Here is a 27,238-nt window from a genome sequence, read left to right on the forward strand (position 1 = left end):
CATTAGACGGTCTTAAATACACAGGACCACATATTTAAAATACATATATGTATGTTGGTATGTACATACAAGTATATGTGGCCAGGCTTATGAAATTGTGTATGTGTGTAGTTTACGTCCCAAAGCAGAAAGTGTCACTTCTGAAAAGACTTACGATAATGGCCATTGTAAATGAATTAAATGCATTATTATCTTAGTAACTCAATAATAAAAAGTTGAGTGGTCATAATAAAAAATAGTGGTTTTGAAGCGGTCCTTAGTGGACTACTGAATATTCTGAATTTGAATTATGGTGGAGAAATTATACGCGATAATGATTAGAGGGGGCACTATTCAAGCTGACAAGGAATAAAAAAGATTTTATTAGAATTATATTAGTATTGTTTTTTTTTAGATTCTCTCTATTACAGTTATACCGCAAGTTGCATAGTCTTGACCACCAGATTTTACAAATCGAATACAAAAAGCTAATACTAACTTAAAAAATAGTTAGAGCTTCTACATATCCTATTTTGTTGAGCGTTTAGAGCTTTACAACGACTTTCACAGCTTTTCCAATCTAATAATAATCATACAAAAATATATCCGAAATGACATAGTTTCTTACAACTAATTGCTGTATTCACTGCTGGGTAGTTTTATCGGCGGAGCTCTATTACTTACATTAAACTAGTACACCCACATATATGAATATGTATGTATGTAGAAGGAATAGGGTTCGGAAATCGTGCTACAACACCAACGCTAAGTTATGTATGCATGTGTCTGTACTTGTGTGTATAGTGGCCAGTTGTTTCAGTGAACATTAAGTGCTGCCAGCATCAAGCAACTGACCACATTATCCAGCTGACAATAATTTAAAATGACAATTGCGCTGGCTGGATCAGTGCAGAATTGTGGCAGTCATATTGCCGCTATCAAAACACTTATACCAATGTAAAAATTCATATTTACACCCAGTAGGAAAAAATATCAAAACTCCGTCCTCAAAGTCCGCACCGACTTTGATCGCCAAATTTTCTGTTGAAAAGTCCAAATATCTCTTTACCGACGGAGTTACAAGTTTATATTTTTTGGTAGAAATTTTTTTGTGCTACGGTACTTTCTTAAGCATATTACACTTATTTTATTTTTATTTTATAATTTTTTAGTATTTAAAATAAAAAGGATGGTAACGCTATTTACACCTTAATTTAAAAGAAATTTAAAAGTTTTGCGCTTACTCCTTCTAAAAATTTAACAAAAATTTATTGCTTCCAAAATTTCAATAAACGTGGCTTATGAAGTTTAATATTCGCAGTAAAGCAAAAATAAACAATTACCTTCTCACTCTTTTTTAAAAATTTAGCAAAAAAATATTATATAAAAAATCAATAAGGTGGCAACTTCTTGAAATTTTATATTCTCGAAAAGCATATATAAGCAATTCCCTTGTCACTCTTTATTAAAAAATTGAGAAACAAACATTATTTAATAATTGAACAAAGTGGCAACAACATGCATTTTTTTCTTTATTGAAAAGCATAAACAAACAATTTGCTTCTCATTCTTTATTACAAATTTAACAAAAAGCTGTATATATATATTTATGCATGTATGAAAACAATTCACTAAAGTCGCAACACCATAAAATTTTATATACGCCGAAAATCACAAGTTAACAATTTCCTTCGGCGTTGTAATGATTCACCCAAATTTTCAATTTCAAACCATAATTTCAATAGATATGGCAACACTTTTCATTGTTTTCAAATTTCCCACAGCTTAAAAGAGGCTTAAAAATAATCACAAAAATGTATAAATTAAAACTCGTAAGTATAGCATCGTTTATGCCTTGTAAGACACCAATACACTGCGGAGCTTCCACCGTTCTGCATGCATGGGACATACACAAACACATGCACAACTGTTTGCAATGTCACATAAACCCTGAATCCAGCTGCTGTTCAAATGCATTTATCTTCGTTCAAAAGTAATTTACACACGCACATTATTCATATGCATGCATGCGCGCACACACATAGGTATGAGCATTTCTTAAATTACACACATGTATTACTTATGTGCATAGCGCTATGTTTACATATGCATTCGTGCTGGACACTTGGTTTGACCTCCTTGCACACAATCACATATACATACACACACACGTGTACAAGCTTGTGCTCTTTCTTATGCTTCTATTTTTTTGCTTTGCCTTCTTGCTTTATGCTCCTCTTCTCTCTTTTGCCTCTTCGCCTTTTCTTCGCCATGTTTTTCGTTTAATTCATTAGTTTTCTCATCAGCCAAGCAGCTCGATGTTCATTTATCGTTGTTCACTGTGTAATGGACATTTATTAATTGGAAAACAATAATTCCCTGCGGGCCAACCTACTTTCCGTCACCGAATTGCTCGCTCAATGCATACATACATACATATGTACATACAGGCACGCTGCACGGCTCACTGAGAGTGAGCACAAAGTAGGTTGGCTCGCTTGATTTCAATTGCAACGTGTCCAGCTCATTTCAGTTGTCCATTTGCGACTCAGTGCCTCAGCTGCTCAGCGACTCAATGACCATACCCAGCAATGCAAACAAAAGAGAAAAGCATAAATGTATGTGTATGTACATATGTATATGTCACTTAGTCTCATGCAATTTTGTAATTGATAGTTATACCCATATGCTTAAATATATTGTACATATATTTATATGTAAGAGATATTGTTGGTATGTGAGTGTGCGAAAACAAATATTCTTAATTTGTTATTGTCGCCTGCATTACACCGATATCATTTTTCTTTGTGCTCCATGCAACCTGTGTTTGATAAAAATTACACCACGTTGATATATATTCGTCCATAATTTATTTACGCACATAGCAGATCTGTGCCTGAAAGACAGTGTTGTGAAATTAGTTATTTACATATGAGTGCATCCCTTTGTACACTAGCCTGTATTTAATCGACCGTTACACCTTAATATACTCAATTAAAGGTAAAGACATATACATAATCTTCATAAACAGTCTTATTACTTATAATTTTTCATTCGGTAAAGAATCGCAATAAATAATTCATATACTCTTCTCGTAGTTAGCAAGAAAAATCGCAAAAATATATACGTGATGTATTTAAAAAATAACAGGAATTTTCGTTTTTCAAAAAAATATATACTCATTTGTCTACCTTAATGTTGTCGATTGCAAAATAGTCATTGTTCGCTATTGGCCAGCGCTTCTTCTAATCTTCGAAAACTTCTCAAACTAGATTTTTGTGATAGCCTTTAGCTCTTTCAGCGATTTTCATATATCTTGTAAAACGAAGTCACATGGAGCTATGTCTGGCAAATATGGGTGTTACGGATGGAACAAGCAACTAAGTTAACAAACGAAAGTCGCCAAGTTCATCAAAACTCGTCTAATCTTAACGGCTTGTACAGACAAAGTAAGCAATGATTACAGCTCAAAATTGTATCGTACTACAGGTGCTGTATGTATACCAACATAACAAAAAAAAAACGTAAATAATCGATTGCCAAAAAAAAATACATGTAAATTATACAACAAAGTTATCGAGTGGAATTCATAAAAGAGAGTATGCGTATACCACATTAAAGTGCTACGTTTGTTTCAGCAACTGGTATAGTTTGTTCGATTCGCTGGAGAGTTACGTTTGGCGAAACGAAGATAGCTAATATTTGAGATACAGCTAGTCAATTGCGACTTCTATGAGTACGCAGCAACATGTGCTGTTTTGATGACGTCATAAGACAAAACTTAAATATTTTTCGATTTACATGCGAGTGATTCTGGCCTTCTCCGTCGAAATACCTAAAAAAAATGTCTCTAGAAGATTTATTTGATCAACGACCTACCGTCAAAAAAATAATCAAAAATTCACAAAATTGCGGCATTAAAAATGAACTAAATTTTACGCAAAATTTTGTTGGTTTTGGGATTGTCAAAATTCGATTTGAGATCACATCAAAACCCTAGTAAGTCATTGATTTGGAAACTATATACGGAACATGCTGAAAACATTTAATAGTAATCGTGTAATTAGTCTCAGAGTAATCATTCAAGCAAATTTTAGAAAATGAATTTTTGGGAATAACAGTTTGAGCAGTTTGAACTGAGCGTTTACACTTAGAAGACTGTAAAAAAAACTTTTTGACACATCGATTTAAAGTTTTATTATGATATTTTCGAAGGTATAATTTATCGAACTATAAAAAAAAAAAAATTTTTTTTTGACACCAGCTGTGCCCTTTAAAGATTGGATATTACTTCCTTGCTTTCCATGCTCATTGTTAAACCAGTTTAAATAAAGAACCACCTCACTATATCCCATTTAGTTCTTCAACTTCGGAAGATTTATGTCCAAAGAACTTTCGACACTATCTCTTTAGAAATGTTTCGTTAGGTTTAAGTCAACTGGAATATTTTTTAAGTACCTTTCATTATTTTATACCGAAAACAGATCAACTTACTAACTTACTTACTGACTTAACTAAATATTTCACGCATCTCATTATTCTCAATCACTTTTAATTACTCCTTTTTTCTCTAACAACAACAATAACACTACTAAGCCTTCCATCATATTTATAAATACGAATATTAATGACGCAAGTATTACAACCAATTAGCAAATTCGGTATGACATAACAATTAAGTGGTTGGAAGACGAAAATTTTCCAGTAGTTCTCAAATTTCGCGCTTTGGGCGTTCGATTACAAATGATGGCAATGCCAAAACACTGTCATTTACTTAATTTACTGCTACTTTAGCAGTCAATTTGTTATTAACGAGAAAAAAGGCCATCAAAGACGTCAAGAACATTTGAAGACCCTTGGATAGGTAGATTAATGGAATGTCCGAGAAATTGGCAAGAATAGTCCGAAATTATACAGAAATCACACAAAAAATGTAATTATAACGGTACTATAATACACAACATCAGCATGTGCATGTGAATTCTGATTTCTAAAACAAAATACTTGCGAATCACCATAATTATAGATTTGAGTACACAAAAGCTATGCACGTGCCAAAATACACACACACACATACATACACGCAAACTGACTTAAAGCACACATATGTACGTGTACACAGCCACATTGGAAATTTCACTTGCTACGGCAGCAATCCTTAAATGCCCATTGTTTACTTTTCTTGCCTCTGTGTGGCATGTGGCAAGCTCACAGTTAGGCTACAACTTGCCACATTTTAATTTGCATTTTCTTTCGCCAACAGTTTTACCCAGTGTTTAACTAGCAAGCTCGTGTAGTGACCATGTCGTTTGCTTGGCATACTGCCAGCGACATCTGCGTACCTCGTCTGACTTCAGGGAGCACAGACACACACACACATTCACACACTATATTTGTATGTATGAAAACCGAGCTGTGATTTATGTGCCTTCTTCAGTGGTTATTATGCAATTTTCCAATTTTTCTACGAAGGCCATTGTCGTTGCACTCCGGTGGCTCATGCAGCCAAGACAGCCATGGTATTTGCATGCGCTTAAGGTGTGGCAACCCTTTAGGGCTTGCTGTTGCTGCAAGTTTGCATATGCATCAGCAATTTAGCGGCAATAATTTTGTTTTGCGACAGTGATGATCACTAGATGAGTGGTTTCGATGAAATCGGACCCTAGCGGTTCCGAAAATAGAGAAAAATCGTTTTAATTAATGCTCAGTTTCAAACCTCGGTGAGCTTTTCTTTCAAGGAAAAACGGCTGTCAAGTTGAGAGTTATCTATTTATTTTAGCTTTTAATTTAGAGCAGAGACCCACAGTTAAACAGTTGATGGAGAGTATCAATATTCACAGAGCTTTTTTCTGCTTTCATCTCATTCAATCAAAAATATTCTCATTTATCCAATATTCCGTTATTCTAATTATCAGCATTTCGCCTTCAAATCGACGTGTTTCCAAGTAAAAATGAAGCTGAAATGTGTTACAATAAAAATTTCATCCACATATATCATATCTAAGATAGTCTCACGTGTTATTTTAAAGATAAATCTATTCGTTGAAACTTAATTCTAACTATTCTTCTCTCTCGCTCTCTTAATGACTTCAAATTTGCTCAAAACACTCTGGCTTAGTACTTCTCGGGTCATCCGGTTATTGTTCCTACAAGTATCCTGTCAAAAATCATAGACACCTCAACTTTAAACCATTCGAAGTGCGAACAAAATCTTTTGACATTCCATGTTCATTTACAAAGAAGATCCAGAAAGTCATACCCAACGGAATATTATATGTCAGTTCTAGGATATAAATATTAAGTATACGAAATGTATATGTATATGTACATTATATAAATATTGAGTTCCTTTCCTCTAGAATTTCGCATTTATTTTCATATATTTCAAAATATTTTGCGAGCTGTCATTTTATTTATGCTCTCAGTGTCCATCACTAGGTGCTTCTCAAAATGAACGTACCACCACACACATTTTACCTGACCATGCTCCACTTCATCGTTTACTCGGCTTCAATTTCCACACTTTTCATTTTACGCGTCTTTTTTGTGTTTGTATTTATGTATTTTTGGTTTTGCTGTTGCTTGTGTATATTCTTCATTTTCATTTAATTTCTGCATTCATCTTCGTTGATGGCTGCACTCTGGCGCTTTAAGCTCCCCGATGAGGAGGCCACTGTTGTACATCGTACTAGTATATCATTCGACCAGCCGCCGAAGCCGTCCGTCCAATCGACCACTCAATGATTTCCCACTTGCCTGCTGTGTGACACCATTTCGTTATTTTCTCTCTCCTTTGCGCTCGTCGTCCTTTACCCATTCATACCTATTGGGTCCCCAATACGCTCGGCTGCGATTATGTGCATACAATTTTTTGTCATTTAAAGATTTATATCTTTCATTTTCTTATTTCACCTTTGGAGAGATTATGCGGGTAAAAAGTTGGCACTTTGTTGTATTAATATCGGTTCAGTGCTCGCCTTTCTTTTGTATACGAACTTCTCGATTCCCATTTTTTCTTTAATTGCAATTATTGATTTCTTATTAATTTTGTTTGATGAAAGTGACGATGCTTTCGTAGTGGGTTTTTTAGTTAATCCGTGTTTAGAAAATTTAAAGGTACAAGTTTATAAAATGAGCAGCCAAACGAGAAAAACGATTACGATTTCGAGAAGTAAAGAAGCGCAAATTTCGGGTGCAGCCGAACATTTTATACTTTCACTTTGTAAGGCACAACAGCTGAATAATCTTTATATTTAGCCATGTCCATCTCTCTCTACGTCCATATGTACGTGTATGAGTTTTATAGTTTTTGAGATATCGATCTGAAATTTTACACATGCCCATCGAAGTCAAGATAAAGATTGTTTTATACTCTATTATGCTACGTATAAAAAATGCACATGTGAAGCATACTGTAGCTTCAGTGCAACCGGAGTTAATGTTTTTTCTTGGTTTATCTTGGTTTTTATTTTTATCGAAAATATATTGAACATAATAAACGAAATGACCGTATAGTCGAAAGTCACTATTATGAATTGATTGCATTTACTTTCGGAAAAAAAAACTCACAAATTGACAGATATACTCAGGATAGAGTCCACGAGAATAACAAAAGTCATTATATTTAGTATATAAGACCCAATTTTCGACACTAAATTATATGTGCTAAGGTATATAGAAGCTAGAAGCTAGAGGAAAAATTTGTCGAATTCAAAAATCGATTTTCGGTACCAAGAAATACGCCCTCTAACTTTCAACAAGCTAACTCATAGGCAAACCGAAATTTTCCACAAATATATAGACATTTTGGGGCTCAGATCCAAATTGAATATTGTGTTTTATCTAAACCCTCAAATATGAACAAATTTAAGTAATTGGTTTGCGGTTTCGTATATTATTTCAGACTTTGCCTAACTGTTATTCTATACCTGCCCGAAAATAATAAATTGTAACGATAATAAAACGTTGCCTACCTTTAGGCGCATGTGTACAATTAACCCAAGTCATACACTAACATTAGAGAACATACGACCAATTTAATGTATGTTCTCTGTCAAAATATATAAATAGCGTATAGTCGCGATCGACTTGACTTGAATAATTTTTGACGAAATTTATTATAGTTGCCAGGAAAGTAGTTACTTGAAAAAAGGACTCTACATATGTGTATGAAACATTAGCTCATTAGTTGCGATAGGTGAAAAGTAGTAAGCGTAATTTAAGAACTTTTTTTATGAAAATATACGCGTTACCCCAAATTTTGACAGGACCACCTCTAGTGTATATGTAACCACTCCTCTCTGTGCAAATACAGTGCGCAATAATAGATACCAGTCTTTGGCTTTAATACCAACACCACATTGAGGCGAAATACCAAATTCGACATTTGATGAAAGTGAATACTTTCAGTTTAAGTGCAAGTGCACATTTTCTTAAAATTTTATGGGTATATATATTAAATGTGTATGTATGTATGCATGTGTATGCAAACTGTGCAGTAATGCATGTGTATGCATAATAACACTAGTATGCATGTGTGTGTGCAAAGGCATGCATGACATAACACCCTAACGGAAGATGAACTTTATTTTGGTGCGTGCTGATGAATTTGAACAAAAATTCGCTTTTTGCACTAAAGCTTGTGGCTCATATCTTGTTTATGCTCGCATTGTTAAGACGTTCCAGCTGTAATGCAGTTATGCGAATGCGGTGACTGCCAGCATGCACAGGCAGCAGTAGATTTACAGTGAGCAAGAGAGTGTTTTCCGCATACATACACAGGTCTTCTTACATAAAGGAAGAGCACAAACACATATACATGTATATATTTATATACATATATGTATAATACTTGCCGTACATTTGAAATTTCCACTACTTGTGCATCCTCCTCACGCTGTCACAGGAAGGATATGGCAGAAAGTAGAAATAGAAATAAAAATAAAAATAGAAAAGATTGAAATTTTAAAAGTTCCTTTGTTTGGAGGTAAAGGCGTGAAAAAGTGCGTGGTAACGCAAGTAAAGTGCAAACAGCAGCACGAAATGTGCAAAACAACCGCAAAGCGCGTGTAAGAGGCGATGTGATAATACTTGCATACAGCATGCAGCACATGCACACACATACATATGTAGATACACGCCCATATTGTAGTTCGTTGGGATTTGAAAGCGCACACAATAAAATTGCTGGCAGCATTTGAAATTTCGGTGAAAAGTGCTCACCACTCACATAATGCAGCGAGTTGTGCGCGCTTTTGCTACTGTTTTAGAAGCGACTGAGCTGCAATTTCACCTCACTTCCACCCTTCCTTTATTGTTCATTCATTGCACGTTGCAAAAAGAGGGATCTCTTTGGTATTCTGCGAACACAGCGCCCTCTGACTCTTTTTAATTTGAAGTGAAATTCATTACAAGTGTTTGCTTTTAAGTCACTTTTGAGTATGTGAACGAATATGGTATACATACTCGTACATGGAAGAAATCGCTACAACTGGTTATATCAAAATCAATCAGTTTTCGATGACTGTTGCTTTGATTGGGACCGAAGTGATGCAAAAGAGATATACGTGAGAGACCAGAAAGTTATTCTGGCGATTGATAATAGCATACGTTTGTAAATGGGTGGCAACGATCCAGAAAAAATATTTTAAACTTTTTAATACTGATAATGCATTGTTTCTTTATTTAGTAATTTTCTCTTTCCTATTTTTTAATTCTAAACAAGACTTAAATTTTTAACCAGGTGGCAACACTTTTTAAAAATTTACAGGAAATATTTTTCAAAATTGCTTTATAATTTTTGTTTTGCACTTGAAAAAATTCAAATAGGTGGCAACACTCCTTCTCTCTTCAGCTCAATACCGATAATATATTTTATCGCTATTTAATACATTTCTCTTACTTGGAATTTAATTCGTAAATAGACCTAATAATAATAATTAAATAGACTTTATATTTTAACCAGGTGGCAACATTTTTTTTAAATATATAATTATTTTTGAAACTTGTTTAGGTTTTATCCATAATGTCTTAGTTTATTGATTTTATAAATTTTTGCTGCTTTGAAATATTTAAGCAGGTGGTAACTCTCCTTCCATTTTTAGCTTGATACCGATAGTTTATTTTATCTCTATTTAATATACATTTGTATTTCTGTCTTACCTAAAATTAATTTCTTCACAACAATAAAACTTAACAAACAAATTTCAGTCAGGTGGCATCACTTTTCAGATATATAGAGGTATTTTCGAAAAAATATTATTTAAACCTCTTCGGTTTATGTATATCCATATGTTGTAGTTTATTTATTTTATCGCTTTTTATTGAAGGAAGGAAGAAGAAGGAACTATCGATAATATCGGTCATATTAACTATCGTGACTATCGATCCGACTTGGCTTTCAATTAAGGTATAACAAAACTATTATACTCTGTGCAACATGTTGCGAGTGTATAAATATCAGAATACTTCGAACATGCTAATTAACGACCTAAAATGACAACTGACTTCAGAATCACGAATATGCGATAAATGTTCTCACTCAATCTTTGTGGTTTTTACTCCTTAAGGTGTACTAAATTATCCGTCTCACCGTGTGTCCCTAATCATTTATCGGAACAAGTGCAGAAAATTATTTTGAACTTATGAGTTATTTATTATAATCGGTATTAAATTTATTTGCTGGCTTATCGATAAATAACATATTCTACTTAGTAAGAGGTGAAAATATTAGGACTAACTTTAAAGTCGATTTTATTTCGAATACATCATAGTTATACTTGTAGTGGCTTTATCATTTGCGACTCTGAAAATAATGAATAGTAAAAACAATCGCAGTTAATGCCATTGATAAGGGCTCAGTAGGGCTAACCATAAACTATCGTTGAGATTCGTTATCGATAGCTTGGTGCACTAACTCTCACTTCCCTAATCGTTTATAAACTATAGAGAGAAAATACAAAAACTAAAATCGATACTAGATTTCATAACTTCAACTTTGTATAAATTTACAATATATAAAAGTTTTTTTAAAAGTTTTCAATCTCGACTTATGCGCTTTTATGTTAAGCTCCCACAAATATGCTTTAACCGTTATTTATTCTTCTGAACCTGTATAAAATAACCTTTAGCTCCCCCATTCACATCCTTGTTTTTGTAAATATGTAAAACACTGAACACAATTGCTCAAATATTCAATTTTCCTCATATATGTTTTTGTTTTTTTTCTTCTCTCCCCTCTCGGCATTTTCCGCATTTTCGCCTCACCACAAAAGATATGACAAATGGTGGCGTTCAAGGACCTATGGAGAGTTACAATTCACTGGAGGAGCATTTGCACGCTTTGAGCACAACACAATATCCACACACCACTGTTGGCTACGTACATCCGAAGTGGATTGAGCCGTACTTTGATCCGTCGACGCCACGCAATGTCACCGCATTAATGGGCAAATCGGCGTACTTGAGTTGCCGCGTACGCAATTTGGGCAACAAAACGGTAAGTACTTAACCGTAAAGGTGTTGTGAACATTCACAACAACAAACACACACACCACACTCACAAACATTGAGTCACTCAACTGTGCACTCGCATTGCTCGATTTTTAGTAATTGAACTCCTGCTGTGGTTGAAATTACAACAACTGTTTAAAAGCACTACTCTTACAACTATGGATTTAGGAACTAAGTTGGTAGTGCTCATAAAGTAACCACTTTTGGAATAGTTAGTAAGAAAATGGTTTTGCCAAATATTGTAGGTAACAAGTGAATTACTCTTTTAAAAAAAATTAATTACATTATGAATAGCGTCAACCCAGATGTGATCATTATATTGGATATATCAGAGCTATAAAAGCTACAAGTATGAACGAGTTTCATTTATTTCGACCATTAAATCCTGGTATATCTAGGAAAACCTTTCATGATGACCGATATGTTTGGTATAAATAAGCATGGTTAAATTTTCATTAGTTTTAGCCTAGAGCTGGTCCAGAATTATTTATTTTGAGAGGTAATATTTGTGTTAAAGTTTTCAAAGTAAAATATCCCGACGAGATTAAAAATTACGTTTTATTTTATCACCGTTCGCATAGTGAGCGAAGAAAGCTCCTGAGGTTCAAGAAATTTCAAGCAAAATTAAGCGCTTCGCGCCTCTCGTTAGTTTCTTTTTTAAACTGATGAAAATGTAAGCCTTCTACAACAACGCTCTGAATATAATATTTTTGACGACACTGACATCATTTAGACACCTTACGAACTTTAAATAGTTTCAGTTAGCCATTAAATATACAAGCAGGGAGTAATTATGATCCCCTAATAAAATAAATTTTTTTTATTAGTTTACGAGTACATTAGAGTTCGGAGTTATACCCATTTTTCATATGTATATGTTGAAACCATTCCTTTGTCTACTAGGTTATACTATTAAAAACCAGAAAGCATAAATATTTTGTCGCATTTTCTACGAAATATAAATACCGAAACGCATACCGTTGTTTGTAACACAGCAGCCATAGCTGACAACTATTTTCAGAGCCCAATAAGCCATTAATTGAATCTACACTGAGTGAATTTTGAGCAGATAATGTCATTTCTTTAGCTATCTTTCAAATAATTTATGAATTTTTGAAATATGTATATATTATGAATTTACCAATTCTTTTATTCCCATTTGATATGCGACCAAGAACAATAATTCAATGAATCAGCTGAAAAAACTATATTGTTTATCTCAGCATGTGCAATCTTTTTTTTAATGGGTATACGCGTGTACTCAAAATTTGAGGCTAAATATTGATATTTCTGATATTTGTGTGTATTATGAGTGTGTAATCTGCATAGAGAATGTCGAATGGCAATTGTTCCAAGAATCACTATTTATAAGCCCAACGTTTCCAATTTTTATTTTTACAGCATTTTGATTTTCAGCGCACAAATACACACTGCAGCGAATAAAGCCTTTTCAGAGGCAAATATTAATAAAAACACAGTATTTGCCATCGCTTTTATTTGCGTAAAATTTCGAGAATATTTCGTACAAAATTTACCCACAAATAAAAGCCAATCTAGGTGTAGTTGAAAAGTAAATGGATGCCTCGAATATAGAATCAAGTAAATTGCACTTTTTCAGAATGATGTTATTAAATAGAGGGACTCTTGTATTGTTATATTTGTATACCTTATCAAATCCATTCATTGATGACAAAATCAGCCGTCTTCTACAATTCTCTTTCAGTTTTTGCATAAATAGAATTTCATAATAACTTTTATCTTAGAGATAGTACATGTTCATGGGTTCTGATTGCCACATTCTGCAAATACGTAATATCTGACGATGCTTCCAACTTTAAATACTCACCACATTTTTAGAGTTGGCCTCGATAATCGCTGAAAGAAGAAGAAAACCTTGGTCGGAATTATATACTTTCACGCAAACGTTCAAAGAGCAAAGATATGTATGGTTTAGTTATATTAGGTTTCGGAATAATCGCTCCTGCGGAGATAAGGGTAATAGCACATGGACCGGTGGCTACTTTTGATTGTCAAAACTTAGTATATGTGGAACAGGAGACTTTTAGATGTTTATGTATCGACGAAGTACTTTGGACCTTTTACCGAAAGTATGACGTGAAAGTTGTTTCAGCCCCCGTCTAGCGAAAGCTGGGCGTTGAAGAAGAAAGTTTCGAGGTATTTCTATTTTGTCTTTTCTTAGATAATTGTAACAATTACATCCGCTAAATTTTACCTCATGTACGTTTATTAGACAGTGTACGGATGAAACCGCTACAACCTTGCCAAGAGCAGGTAGTTTAAAAGACATCTTGTGATCTGATAATATTGATCCTAGCGTACCAATCCTCACTCAACTGAGATACCGAGTAGTGAATATTTTAAAATAAGATGTAGATGATTTTTCAGTGGAATTGGAATGTTTGAACTTCCCTCATCATGGATTTAGCTGCAGGTTTATAATATTTTTAAAGGTCCGTAACCAATATGAGGACTAACCTACTATATGGTAATGAATCTCTAGCAATAAAAGTATCATCGAAATCCTATAACACGTTCTAATAAAGTGTCCGATGCCCAAATTACACCAGAGATACTAAAGTAAATTTTTTAGTCTTTCAGAAATAATCCCGAAAGTTTTAAATTGATAAAAAAATACTTTAACTTAACAAACTATATAAAAAATATTATCCAACTAATCTGCCTTAATTAATATATATAAAGATATTTAATATGCTTTAAGTTATGAACTGCGAAACTTTCTAAATCCTCTGCTGACATCTACAACCCACTGTGGGGTGAGCTGCAGCCAAGCAGAGTTTTAATCCGCACTAAATGAAAAACGACGACCGAAGCGCGCAGCTGTGAAGACCATACATAGTTATAAAGGCGTGTAGTTCACACGAATGCGGAATACATGTCACGCACACACACATACACTCACTCAGAGAAGCGCTCATATGTGCAAGACGTTTGCATTGCCATATGATGGTATGTTGCCTACTTCTAGGCGCGCAAGAACCGCAAATAGCAGCGTTTTAGTAAAGCGTGAAGCGCAACACACACGTCAGCTGGCAATAATGACACCAAGCGAGAAACACGCCAAGCGTATGTTATTGAAAAAATTGCAGAAGAAGAGATAGAGAGAGGGAGAGAGCAAAAAAAGGCAAATAAGCAGAAGGTGCGGCAAAAAGTATGTTACGTTAGCGACAACAACAAGAGGTGTAGCACATCCGCAGGCAGGATAATGCGTGAATTATCATGTCTGCAACAACAACAACAACAATTACGCCAAATACAACAAGAATGCGCGCTCAATTGAAATAGCGCACATATCTTTGCCAACAATTAAAGTAGTATGCGTGACACACATACCCATAAGTGCACATTGAAATTCGTATGGGTATGGCACAACAAAAACAATTGCATGAAAATTTCCTCTTTGTTGTTTTTTTCCTCGTTTTTCGTTTTTTTTTGTGCAAGCGTGAAAATTACAATTTCACATTACATATTTCCTCGCAGCTGTGGCAAGCTCATTGTAATGCCTCTAATTGTTGTATTTGCTAGTGTTTGTTGTTGTTTTTTTTCACTAGCCTCGCGCATAACAAGTTGGTAAAAAAGCACTCACTTGAAATTCGTGGCACATTTTCACATTTTCTCCTCAGTTTTAATGTGATATTCGCATTCCGTGTGTCTACAAAATGTAATTGCTTCGGCTTCGGCTTCAGCTGCTAGTGCGGTGAGCGGGAAGTGCGCGCGGTGCAGTTCAGGCATACTTGGAGGTCAGCTGAGAGCGTAGTGGTGCTGCAAAGGGGCTAAACTGAATGATATTGCCGACAAGTGACATTTGACATTGATTATGCCAATGAGAAAAAAAAATTGGAAAAAAATAATAAAAAAGTGAAAAAAACTGCTGAGAACATGAAAATGGCATTTGAATGTGTGAGCGCTACAAAAATTCAATATCTAATTACTACTTTTCTATTTAAAGAGAAAACTAAAAGAAGTTTTCAATGCACTCCATTTTTTGAGGTTAGGTGAGGTTGGGGTAGAAGAGTTCAAATGACACATTTTGAGTGAGTAGATATACATGTAATCAAATTAGATCCGGACCGACAAAAAAACATTTTCACGTATTTCAATAAAACTCTGTATTATGACCTTGAAAAAATCTTCCTGAGTCAATACAAGCATGCTTAAACCAATTTCCATACACTTGTTATAAGCCTCAGCGATGACCTTCAGCGAATTTTGTCTTTTCGGTTTCGATTAATTTTTGTAGCGCCATTCATCAGACAGTTGGACAGTTTTGACGTCATATATATGAACCTACCAATCGTCATTAGATGTAATGATGCATTTGATGAATGTAGAGTCTGCAGCTACGTTGTCAAGCATCTCTTTTGTGAGTTCTACTCGACGTGGTTTTTGCAAAAGATGCAAATCTTTTGGAACAAGTCTAGTCTTTTGGAACAAGGCACGCTTTTTACTTAAATCACTAACCAAAATTTGTTGAGTCGATTCATAAGAGAAGTTGAAATCATTTGGTATCTCTCTGATAGCAACATGATAATTATTAAGCGCTGTTTCTTTAACTTTTTCTCCGCTCAGCAAGCAGCAAGCAGCCAGAAACATAACTTATATATCGCCATTGATTATAGAGCGACTTTGGCTTTACTAGTAGATATGCAACTCGAGGTAGCTATTTCGAAAAAATTTGAACCTGCTACAAATCGCGAAAGTCCCCTTGGTTAGGGATAAACTGTGATCCCTCTAGGAATAAGAACAAACGCTGAGCGTACAATAGAGTATGAGCATCAGTAACAACCTCAGGCTCGACTTATATATATCGGCTAAAGAATATTTCTTTGGGCTTTGCACTACCACCATAACTTTTCAAGGCACCTGATACCAAATATGTGGAACTCAGTGCATATGGCAGACTTTATACCGAAAATATCTGCCAACTTGCGATATATTCTTCTTAACTTAAGAGTACGTCATTTAATAACAAGAAAATGGATGGAATCACTTTAGATCTTACTCTTTACGAGAATTATTAGGTGCATTATAATAAAGAGGAAAGTTATTTGGCGAACCTAACCGTTTGGGTAACTATTACGTATGCCCTCATTACATGTTGATTTGGTTTTTGGAACAGAGTAGCTGAGTGGACTTAGCCATGTCCGTCAGTCTGTATATACGGGAACTACTAGTCTACTACTACTACTTCAGTTTTTGTGATTTCAATCTGAAATGTTTCACACTTTTTCAGGAAGCTGCTCATTTATTGAAACCGCCGCTATCGGATCACTATATATAATTATGCAGAAAGAAATACGCGCTGCACAAACTTGTACTGATTTGTGCTCCCTACTGTAGCTACCATATAAACTGATCGATCGAACTCAAGTTCTTGTTTGGAAAAGTTTCTTATTTGACAAGGGATTTTCACTAAATTTGGCAAGCATTCTTAGCTAAAGTATCGCTACAATCTCCGAATATTTTGTGCAAATCGGAGTAGTATAGCATATAGCTATCAAACAAACTGAGCGATCAAAATCATGATAAAAATATTTTTATAACCTTTGTAAGCTATAAAAAATGCTTACAAGTGCAGGTTATTATAGCTTCGGTGCAGCCGAAGTTAACGCTTTTACTTGTTTTTTAAACTTTTTCTCTTAAAAAATTATTTATTATTGGTATTACTTGCGCAAAAAACAATGTCACCTACAGCTCAGGGATATATTTACGCGTTACCACACATATACAAGTATTTTATGCCTCACGCATATTTTTACATGACAACACGAATATGAGCATTTGCCAGCGTGCAATATTTTACAATATGCAGTCAAGCGGCAAATGCAATCTACAGTCGTGCACATTTTTTTGCAAACACATAAGGATAGCCAATCAAACGTCAATACATATATACAAGTGCATATGGTTGCGCAACTAAATTCTTTTTTAATTTTTTTTTCCCCCTCCCGTATAGGTTTCATGGATACGGCATCGTGACATACACATACTCACCGTTGGTGCGTACACGTACACCTCGGATCAGCGTTTCCAGGCGACACATCATCAGGACAGCGACGACTGGACGTTGCAAATAAAATGGGCGCAGAAACGTGACGCTGGCATGTATGAATGCCAAATATCAACGCAACCGGTGCGCAGCTATTTTGTGCGACTCAACGTTGTGGGTGAGTACAAATGGAAGCGAGTTGATGGAAATAGCTTAACAGCCGCATATGCATTCATTAGCGCTTATAGCGAGTAAGCACACACATATTATCATCTGCGCATTTGCTGCTCGCCTTTAATAAATGAAGTGTCCTTTCATATCATACGCCAACTCAATACTCATTGTCATATATTTGCACACTACTCGCTGCCAATCACATTGCTTTCTCTCTCGCCATAACTGCACTTTAACAGCTCATGCTTTGCATCATGGGATTTATTTACAAACTTTCCGCCATTTAGCCCATAATTTCATTTCATCACAACTTCTCATTGCGTTTCATTTGCGCATAAATTTCACGCTATAAACTTTTTTAGTTTTCACAGTAACGCGCTAACTACTCAACTAACGCAGCAAAGTGCGTGTTAATGTCGCGCTAATATGTGTTTATATGTCAGTTTGTCTAATGCTTACTCACACTAACAATCACCCTCTCTCGTCACTCTTTTTTCTTTTTCTTTTATTTGTATGTCATAATCACAACTGCGTTCTGATGTCACTGCCGGTCAACCAACTCGCAATCACAATTTACTAAACGCTGGTCGGCCGGTCACTCATACGCCACGGCCAACACCGCAACCTGCTACAATTACTGCTTCACAACTGCTGCGGTCATCTTCGTCTTCGTTTTGCATAACTGCGTGTGGCTACTTACTTACCAACTGTTCACGTGTATGTGTGTTTCTGTGCAGTGCCAACAGCGACCATCCTTGGCGGACCCGACCTTCATGTCGACAAAGGCAGCACCATAAATCTTACATGCACAGTGAAATTCAGCCCAGAGCCGCCGGCCTACATTTTCTGGTATCATCACGAGGAGGTAATTAAAATTTACTGCTACATTCCATGTATGTCTGTGTGTGAAAAGCGTGCTTGCCAGCATATTTGCGCTTGAAATTTTTATGCACACACACATCCATGCAATGCATACACGCACACTATTGCCTGCATAGTAGTTATTTTCTTGTTAAATAGTAGTTTATGCCATTGTTATTGTTGGTTTTATTGTGCTAGCCATAAATGGCAGGCTATATATGCATTAAATTCGGCTTATCTTTGGTTAAGTAATTTCAAAATTAGATTAAATGAAGTGAAAGTTTAGGTAAAGTCTTTGTGGAAATGCATTACTGGTTGAATTTATGGCAGCGCTCAATTGCGCCTCAGCACTTAGTGTGCAAGCACGTAGCTATTGGTATTTTATGCGGTGCTCTGGGTGACTAGCACACGCAGGTTTCGTTTTATTAAATTAAAGTCTGTTAAAGATAAGACCAGTTCTAGGCTCTATTTACATAAAGAAAATGTCACAAATATTCCTTGTGATTTTCTTGATACTCATATCTGGAATATGCGTAGAGTGAGCACATAAAAATATTAGTTAGTAAGTTTATACACTTGAGAAATTTTAACAGCAGGAAAATAAACTAAAATTGTTGCAAATTCAGAGCACATATTTGCTTTTTATTTTCTCTCAACCTTGACCCATGCGCGTCAAAATTCAACGATTACACTGCATATCGGGATTTGATTCGGGATCCATAGGTAGACAACGGAAGTTAGGGCGCCCACGCATCCAATTGAGGAACGAACTGCATACCGACCGACCATCTTCATTTGGAATGCACAATTGATGTAACCTCGCAACTAATTAAGACATCTAGCGAAGTTTTGTGTTCTAGGTCCAGACCGACTCACGGTTGTAGTGCCAAAGAAGAAGAAGAAGTACACACCTTTGCTGATCCGACATACAGTATTTGGATCTCTTAATAGTTTAGTTAGTTCACCTAATCCACCAAAAAACGAGAGTGTGTTCTCGTTTAATCTTAAACCGAAGCCTTAAAAGTTTCTTCTTTCGCTGATAAATATGTTATAGTTGAGAAAATTCAGAAGATTTCAAGTTGGGTGACTTGATTATCAAAATATACGTATATAATGGGAATAATCCCTTCCGACACACCTTAAACTCTTTAAGCTTAAATATCTTAAAGCTTTTAAACGCTTCTTCTTCCACAGCCAAATTTATGCTCATAATTATAACTTTTTTTCATCTCAACACAATAACTAATAGCTCACTCAATCTTGTTTAGGGAAGCAACGCAATCCAACAATTGAAAAATATAACCTAAGCATCTGTTTGACCGGACAAACAACAACAATACAAAAAATTACGCTCATTGACAGTGTCTAATGATAGCTTAGGGTTGGCAAGCACGCTTTCAACGCTAATTAGATTTGCTCCGAAAAGGATTGTCACTTTCATTCAACGCATAAATCTGTTTACGAGACTCAAGACGTTACTACGTACATACATACATATACAGATATACATAGGTACATTGAGGAGAACAACAAAACTCCCAATTTTACACTCCGCCAAGATAAGCTGCTGCCATTTAGCCCTGTTAATTATAAGCAAATATTTGTCTAAAAACAATTTGAGAGAGGAAAAAACGCGATGAGATGAGTATAAACACGCAAGCAAAACATAAAGATATGATAGTCAAGTGGGAATATAAACAAAAAAAAAAAACAAAAAAAATGAAGAAGAACCGAGAAATAAACTAAGGAATGGAGGGCAGCAGCAGCGTGGGAGCTAAAGGGTACAAGTGGCACTCGCGCTACTGTAAATATTAATTAAAATTTAAAGGAAGCGGGATAGGACTGGTAAGTGCAGGCGGAAGCTAAATAACAAATGAGCGTTGTTGGCGTAGGATGTTATGCAAAATAATGCATAAAAAAGAAAATAGGTAAAAAAATTATTGAAAAAAGTGCTAGTCGCAGTACAACGCGTTGACTTGAAGTGGCAAAAAGTAATAAAAAATAGCGCTGTAATGATAGCAAACTGTTTAGGTTTTTCCTCGACTCTTTCGGCCACTCAAAACAAAGTCAAATGTCCGCGCACCAAACTAAGCGACAAATTACGGTACTAATGAGGGTATCAGCGTTGGGGTCGCACGTTGTTAGCCATTTTAAGAAGTTTACTTGTTTAGCTCGACAGAGCAGCAGAGTGAGAGGGATGGAGAGAAAAATCGGGTTAAGGATATACAAAGCGCGTAAGCCGGCAAAATATTTGTGTGCAACATTTTAAATAAATAGATAATTAAATAAAAAGAAAAACACCCACTTACACCCGCAAAAACAATTAAAACACCCAAACCTTGGCTTACTTTGAAAGCAAGGGACTTGATACAACATTTGAAATAAATGAGATGCATTTTAACTAAAATGAATTGAAATCATATAATTTCGTGCTCATTCTGAGTGGATTTGCTGGCATACTAGTACAAGCAGCATGGAGTTCAGTCAACACTCAGTGGAGTGTAAGACTTAAACTCAAATAGAAGAACGCGCTGCTGCATAATGAATACTTTATGCCACTGAGCTGCAATTTGAACTCAATGCCAAACGCTGATCACGTGCCGTTATAGTTTGGGAGTCTTTTAGTTTTGTTTTGCAATTTAAATTATGAGCTTTCTGGTATTTTGCAAAGGAATATAATTTGTTAATTAAAATTGTAGTAAATATCGTAATCTTATACATAGTGTACAATATAAATTAAAATGTCTTTGATAAAGCGCAAAGAGCTTACTAAGAGGTTATATTTCATAATTAACTTAAAATAAATGAAGCTAAAATTTTTAACTTATTATACATACCATCTAAATAAAACGATTGAATTAATAATGAATTGAATACAAAGGAATTACGTTGACAAAAATTATGATACTACCGTGAGGTGAAAGCTGCAAACTTATAGTATGAAAGATTGTTAAAGCTCTAACTTGTAAACATTGTACGTGCATAATAAGGTGGAGCGATGGGGATAAAATATGTTGATAATAAAAAAAGAAAATTTTAACAACAATCATTCGAGACATCCAAGTAAACTTATATCGCGGCTTAGAGTTATCGAAATTGTCGGTCAAAACAAAAATTAATTGAATTGAAAACCCGAATGACATTTTCAGCAGCGTCTGCAAAAAATTATTTGAGAATGCTTGGACTTCACACGAATAGGTGACCACCATCAATATACTTAGGAGGTTTGACGATTTCTGGTCGCATGTACTCAGATAAAATTTGCTAATTCAAAATATTTACAAAAGAGAGTAGTTATCATTCGTTCCATTTAGATTCAAATCTGACTTTTTGGTCTGCTACTTATTAAGGTTTTATTAAACAACCAGATCTGAAGATGCCATCAAGCCCGTAAAAAATTTAACGTTTGTCTTTAATTCATGCAAAATCTTTAGGTCTTCGATCATAACAGTAACATTTGTATATATATATATATAAATATACAGAACCAAACTCATCATGGCTGTCTGTAATATGCCTTAGGTTGAAATTCTTTAATGGGTGACATCTGTGTAGATTGTTCAAATCAACTGAGATCCGATTGAAACGGATTTAAAAGTATTGAACTCTCTAACCAAGACCGATAGTTGGATGGAATTCGAACCCGGACAAGATTTTGTTCGTCTTAAAATTGTCAGCTTGACAGTAATATACAAAAGAATTTGATGATGTTTCAACAAAAAGACAACAGTGCCGAGTGCTATTTAAATGAATTGTACAAAAATATAATTGTCAAATTTAAGAACTCTGGTAACCAGTAAAGCCGGCCGATGGTGTAAGTAGTAGGGCAAAGTCTTATTTTCCTTATGCCAAAAGAAGCTCATTGAGATGTACGAAAAGAGAACTCACTTTGAAAGAAAGAAAGATGGGGAGAGTGGGTGTGAGTGAGATCGAGATGGAGCCATCGACATCCTACTGTATGCAAAAGGACAACTAATTCACTTTGTTAGACTCAATTAACGGCAGTCATTAAAGCATCTATCAAATATGAAAATAACAATTATGAATTAAACACATTAAGAACAAATGAAGTAAAACAAAAAGCGTTCGCTTCTCACAACAGTTGTTACTTCCCACGTCTTTTGCGATGCGCAACGTCACTACGAGGCCAAACAATCGAAGCTTGAAGTGCACGAAAACGCTGGCGCTTAATCGCTGTACAAATTTAATGCTTATAAAAGTTTGCCGACGAGATTATTAGTTTCGTAGAAGCAGCAAAGTTCCTTAAAGAATTTCAAGCACATGCAGGCAACCAACATTATTCATCCAAGAAACGAGTGGGCGTAGTCAATATGTTCGCTGAGAGCCGGTGTGGGAGAGTTGGTAAGTGGTTATGTAGAGGATAAGGTGTGTGTATGTGTGTGTTGGAAGGCTGCTGCGGCTGAGATGGTGCCACCACAATAAACTTTGCCATCGTTTCGAAAAGGATGTGATAGTAAATGCCAATAACAACACTAACAACATACATAGCTAACAAGCGAACGAGAACAACAACAACCACCAGTGCTAGTGCTCCTAGTAAACTCTAGGCAGCGCTAACAAATTAGGAAGCAACAACATAAAAGTTGACACATAATTTGGCTACAATAAAATCAACAGAAGAAACAAATGAAAACCACAACAAGTCATTGACTTTTGGGCGCTGTGCGAGGGTGGCTTTTGGGGGCACTACGTTAGGCTAAGCAGAGATAACTATCTGGCATATAAATGGTTATAAATTTATAGATACTTGCAGTTGTTTATACAAACAGACTTATTCCATATATTGGGGTGGTTCCTTAAAAAAACAAGCAAATTTTTTTTTTCGTCTTACTCAGGAGGCCCATTGTGAAACTACCGTGGCTAAAATCCCCTCAAACTACCCTATTATCTCTGAACCAACCTGTGGACTTGATGAAGTTCATCAAGACGAAGAGTGCAACTACTGCGACATAGGCAAGAGAGCCGTTACGAATAGTTGAGTCTAATTGTAAGGGGGTATTTGATCTGGCTAGTTCGTCTGCTTCACAGTTACCAGAAATATCAGTGTGTCCTGGAACTTGTTGGAGGCTTAAATGATCTCAAAGACGCTTGTGGATATATGGTAAATATTTTTCTTGTTGTAAGCACACTCTTTGTCAGAACAAGAAGGCTTTCTTTAATTGCTGATCTCTGCTAGAAAGACACTGTAGTTATATAATAGTTGGAAGCCGATTCGGGTATCGAATTTTACTAAAAAGACCACTCGTTTATCTAGTCTTAGTTTATCTCTGTGTCATTGTTCACCTCATCCCTATCACACTCTTCTGTGGAGGGGAAGACAATATTGGGGAACGAATTTAAGTTAACTTTCAAAGGACTACAAAGATCTCTGATAATATTCTATGATTTTTGTTTTATGACAATGAAAGCGAGATATTCTCCGAGATTGTAGACACCGTCACTTTCTAAGATATTTTTCAAATCTTCTCATCGTGGTATGACCAGAAATAAAGGCTAGAGAGCGTCCCTGCTACTGCATTTCCTTGCTTGTCCTTGATTATTGTTTCACATAATCTGAAACTAACGATTAGTAAGTTTTCACATAAACTAGACGATTAGTTCTACTTATAAGATCTTGGCAAAAATAGACGAAAATATAAGAATATACTTTTTGGCTTAGACTATGTAGTTGAGATGATATATGGTAAATATTAGTTATTCGCACGTAGAAAATATTTGCCTGTATATAAGAACCATCCTTAGACAATATATAGGTACATATATTACAACTTCCCTTTCCACTCGAGAACATTTGCCTTTGTGTGTCATAAGTATACAACTAGTCAGCGCTGCTAGTGATGTCTAAAGCCACTTACCCTACTACATATATATATTACCACTCGAACCGCAGAAGCGCTGCCTAATCTTATTTTCTAATCGCAATCAGCAGCACAAGCCACGGCCGCCCGCAACAGAAACAAAGGGCGTGGCAAATACACCAGGCAAGTGGAAAAAGTCTCAAAGTAAATATAATATGAATAACGACGACACAAAACCAACACAAACAGAGAAAACTAAAACAAGTGGAAATGCCATCAAGGCAAGCGGAAACACCCTGACAAACGCCGCACCTCCCCCTTAACAAGCCAATGCCTCGTCACAAAGGGACGTAAAGCGCTTGTCAAGCAGTAGGCACATACTTAAAGCTAATGACGGAAGTGCGTGTGTGTATGTAGCATAAGTGGCTATGTTTGTGCGTACGGTAGGCGCGGTTGTTGGGTAATTGTTAGCAAATCGAAATCAAAGTCATTATTACAATCGAAGGACCACAACACAAAAACTCGAGTGAACTAGTCTCTTATGACAGCCAGGAAAAATGGAATAAGAAGAAAGTGGAAAGCCCAATTGAAATGCAGGCAATTACGGCAAGCCAAGCCCAGTGTGCCGTGGCGTGTTGGATTGCGGCAATGACGTGCGTAAGCGCTTCGAATCGGTTCGCTGGCATAAAACACATATTTGTATAATAATTCGAATGCCAAATGTTAAAAGTTATCAAGCCAATTGGGCTCGTTATGTATGGGCAACACATCAGTTAGTTGTTGAAGTATAAATGTATTATGTAGATGGACACTAACACGATATGCGTGTGGGAGAGTTGAGAGTCCAACAATTTTTTGGAATAGTTAAGTTTGTCGATTTACGCTAAGTTGGCCACGCTTTGATTTTTATTATATCGGTTAAAAGTTTGTATAGTGAAAGCCTTCGTTGTTTCATTCCATTCTTTCTCCTTTTGTTCTATGACTTTATAACGAGATTGGTCTTAGAAGTCAGTAAGTTTTTTCGCTTTAAACACTTTGAAAAAGTTTGCAGCAAGCTACAGTATTTACGTTATGTAGGGTATTTATTCAATTTTGGATTCCCTGGATACCGCAGCCGTTCGCCAAGAGGACCTCCGAAAAAAGTGTCTGGCGGTAAGGATGATGTTTGTGCTTAAAAGTTTCTCAAATTCTAAAACCAATAACATTAAATGTGTACAGGTAATGATCGAAGGATTGATCAAAATTTTGACAATACAAAAACGGCTTATCAAAAAAAGTCGTTTACTGGCTTGAAAAACCGAAATTATTTTAAAACAAATTTCTTCGCTCATTTCCTGACAAGCTGTATTTCTAAAAAGGTTGTTTGAAAATTTCAAGTCGAACCGTCGTTTGGTAGAAATTTTCCTTACCCACTCTGAAAACAGCATTTCGTGGAAACGCGTTCAAATTAATTTGTGTAATTCTTACAAATGCGTTCATACCTATGAAAACATTTTCCGCATCTACTTTTTATATATTAACAAAAACTCGATTTTTAAAATTTACAAATGGATAACGTAAGCAATCTGGAGAGTGAGATTAAGATTCCTTAGAAGGCCTCGTCGGCACCCCAATCCGTTGCTGATCCTTGCTGAAACCGACCCTTAACTATTAATTTTTTCGTGTCCTGCTTCGATACGAGCGGGAATTCATTTCTAAATAAAACATATTTTGGTTTATCGTTATCACAGTGAAGGGTCTTTAGTGAACTTTTAAATCGCACGCCGCAGCCAGAACTAGCTATGGCAACCCATTGCCACACAGCCAATCCCGACTCAAATACAGAAAAATACATTGTGGAACTTACTACTGAACTTGGAAGTTGTTAGTTTTTTTTTCTTATATGAAAAATTCTATAAAAGTATTTTTAGGCCATTGAGCCTACTTCCCATTTTCAAATCTGAAAAAGTCGTACTACTTGTAATATAAAAATATTGATTTTCAAAGAGATCTAGAATTAAAACAAAATTTTATTTCTCTATTATTATTATTTTTTTTTTTTTGAAAATCACACTGACTTATCAAATTGCCCTCGTTAAAGTCAATTTGCACTACATGATTATATCTTCGTTTTTTTTTTTTACATTTTTCATAATGTTTGTGAAAATACGTTTTGAGTGGCAAATTGTTGGAGATAAGATGTTGATTGATGTGAATATTGTTGACACTGTCAATGGTCAAGGTTATGTGGCAGGCAATTAGTTGCTATAACATTATTGATATTTGGAGATGAAGCAGGAAGATTTCGATTGACATTTCAGTTTGGTTTACAATGTTGACATGTGTTTTTGTATGTATATAATTAAACATCTATAAATGTTCGTACTCAAATTTCATTTACATAGATTATACACAGTTGATTTAAACCATAAATATTATGAATGGATTCATTGATAGATAATTATCATATTACACAAACCAAAATCAAAAGTTTTCTGAATATTTTCGACAAAAATTTGATAATAACATCAAACAACTCCACTAAAACTAGTAAACATGATTTTGTCTAAAAATTGTTATAAGTGAGAGAGTATTTTGTTTGCATGATATGAAAAAGAAATACATATACAGTAACTTTTTTTAAAAATAATGACTTTATAAATTAAGAATACTAATTATTTAAGAAAATCTATAATTTTCTATATTAACTTAATATAACTACTCTGATTGCTCGCAGCACACCCTTTGTTATTTCCAATTAATTCCCAAAGTACATTTCTATGCATGCAATCTCGCATATAAAATACAAGCTTGCATACCCGCAAGCACACATAATTATAATTGCTCATTTACATCAATACTAATTAACGCTATCTTATCATATCGA

General features: G+C 35.2%; 1 protein-coding gene across 1 annotated transcript in view; it reads left to right on the forward strand.

Moving 5' to 3' along the window:
- The window catches only part of dpr6 (defective proboscis extension response 6), a 232,119-nt gene that overhangs the window by 122,437 nt on the left and 82,444 nt on the right, over positions 1-27,238 (forward strand). Inside the window, exons 3-5 of the mRNA XM_036364411.2 lie at positions 11,253-11,476; positions 17,486-17,696; positions 18,430-18,557. Coding sequence (XP_036220304.2) covers positions 11,253-11,476; positions 17,486-17,696; positions 18,430-18,557 — 563 coding nt within the window. The remainder of the gene's footprint in view (positions 1-11,252; positions 11,477-17,485; positions 17,697-18,429; positions 18,558-27,238) is intronic.

This window comes from Bactrocera oleae, chromosome 6, assembly GCF_042242935.1.
Source record: "Bactrocera oleae isolate idBacOlea1 chromosome 6, idBacOlea1, whole genome shotgun sequence".
In the NCBI taxonomy this organism is placed as follows: Eukaryota; Metazoa; Arthropoda; class Insecta; order Diptera; family Tephritidae; genus Bactrocera; species Bactrocera oleae.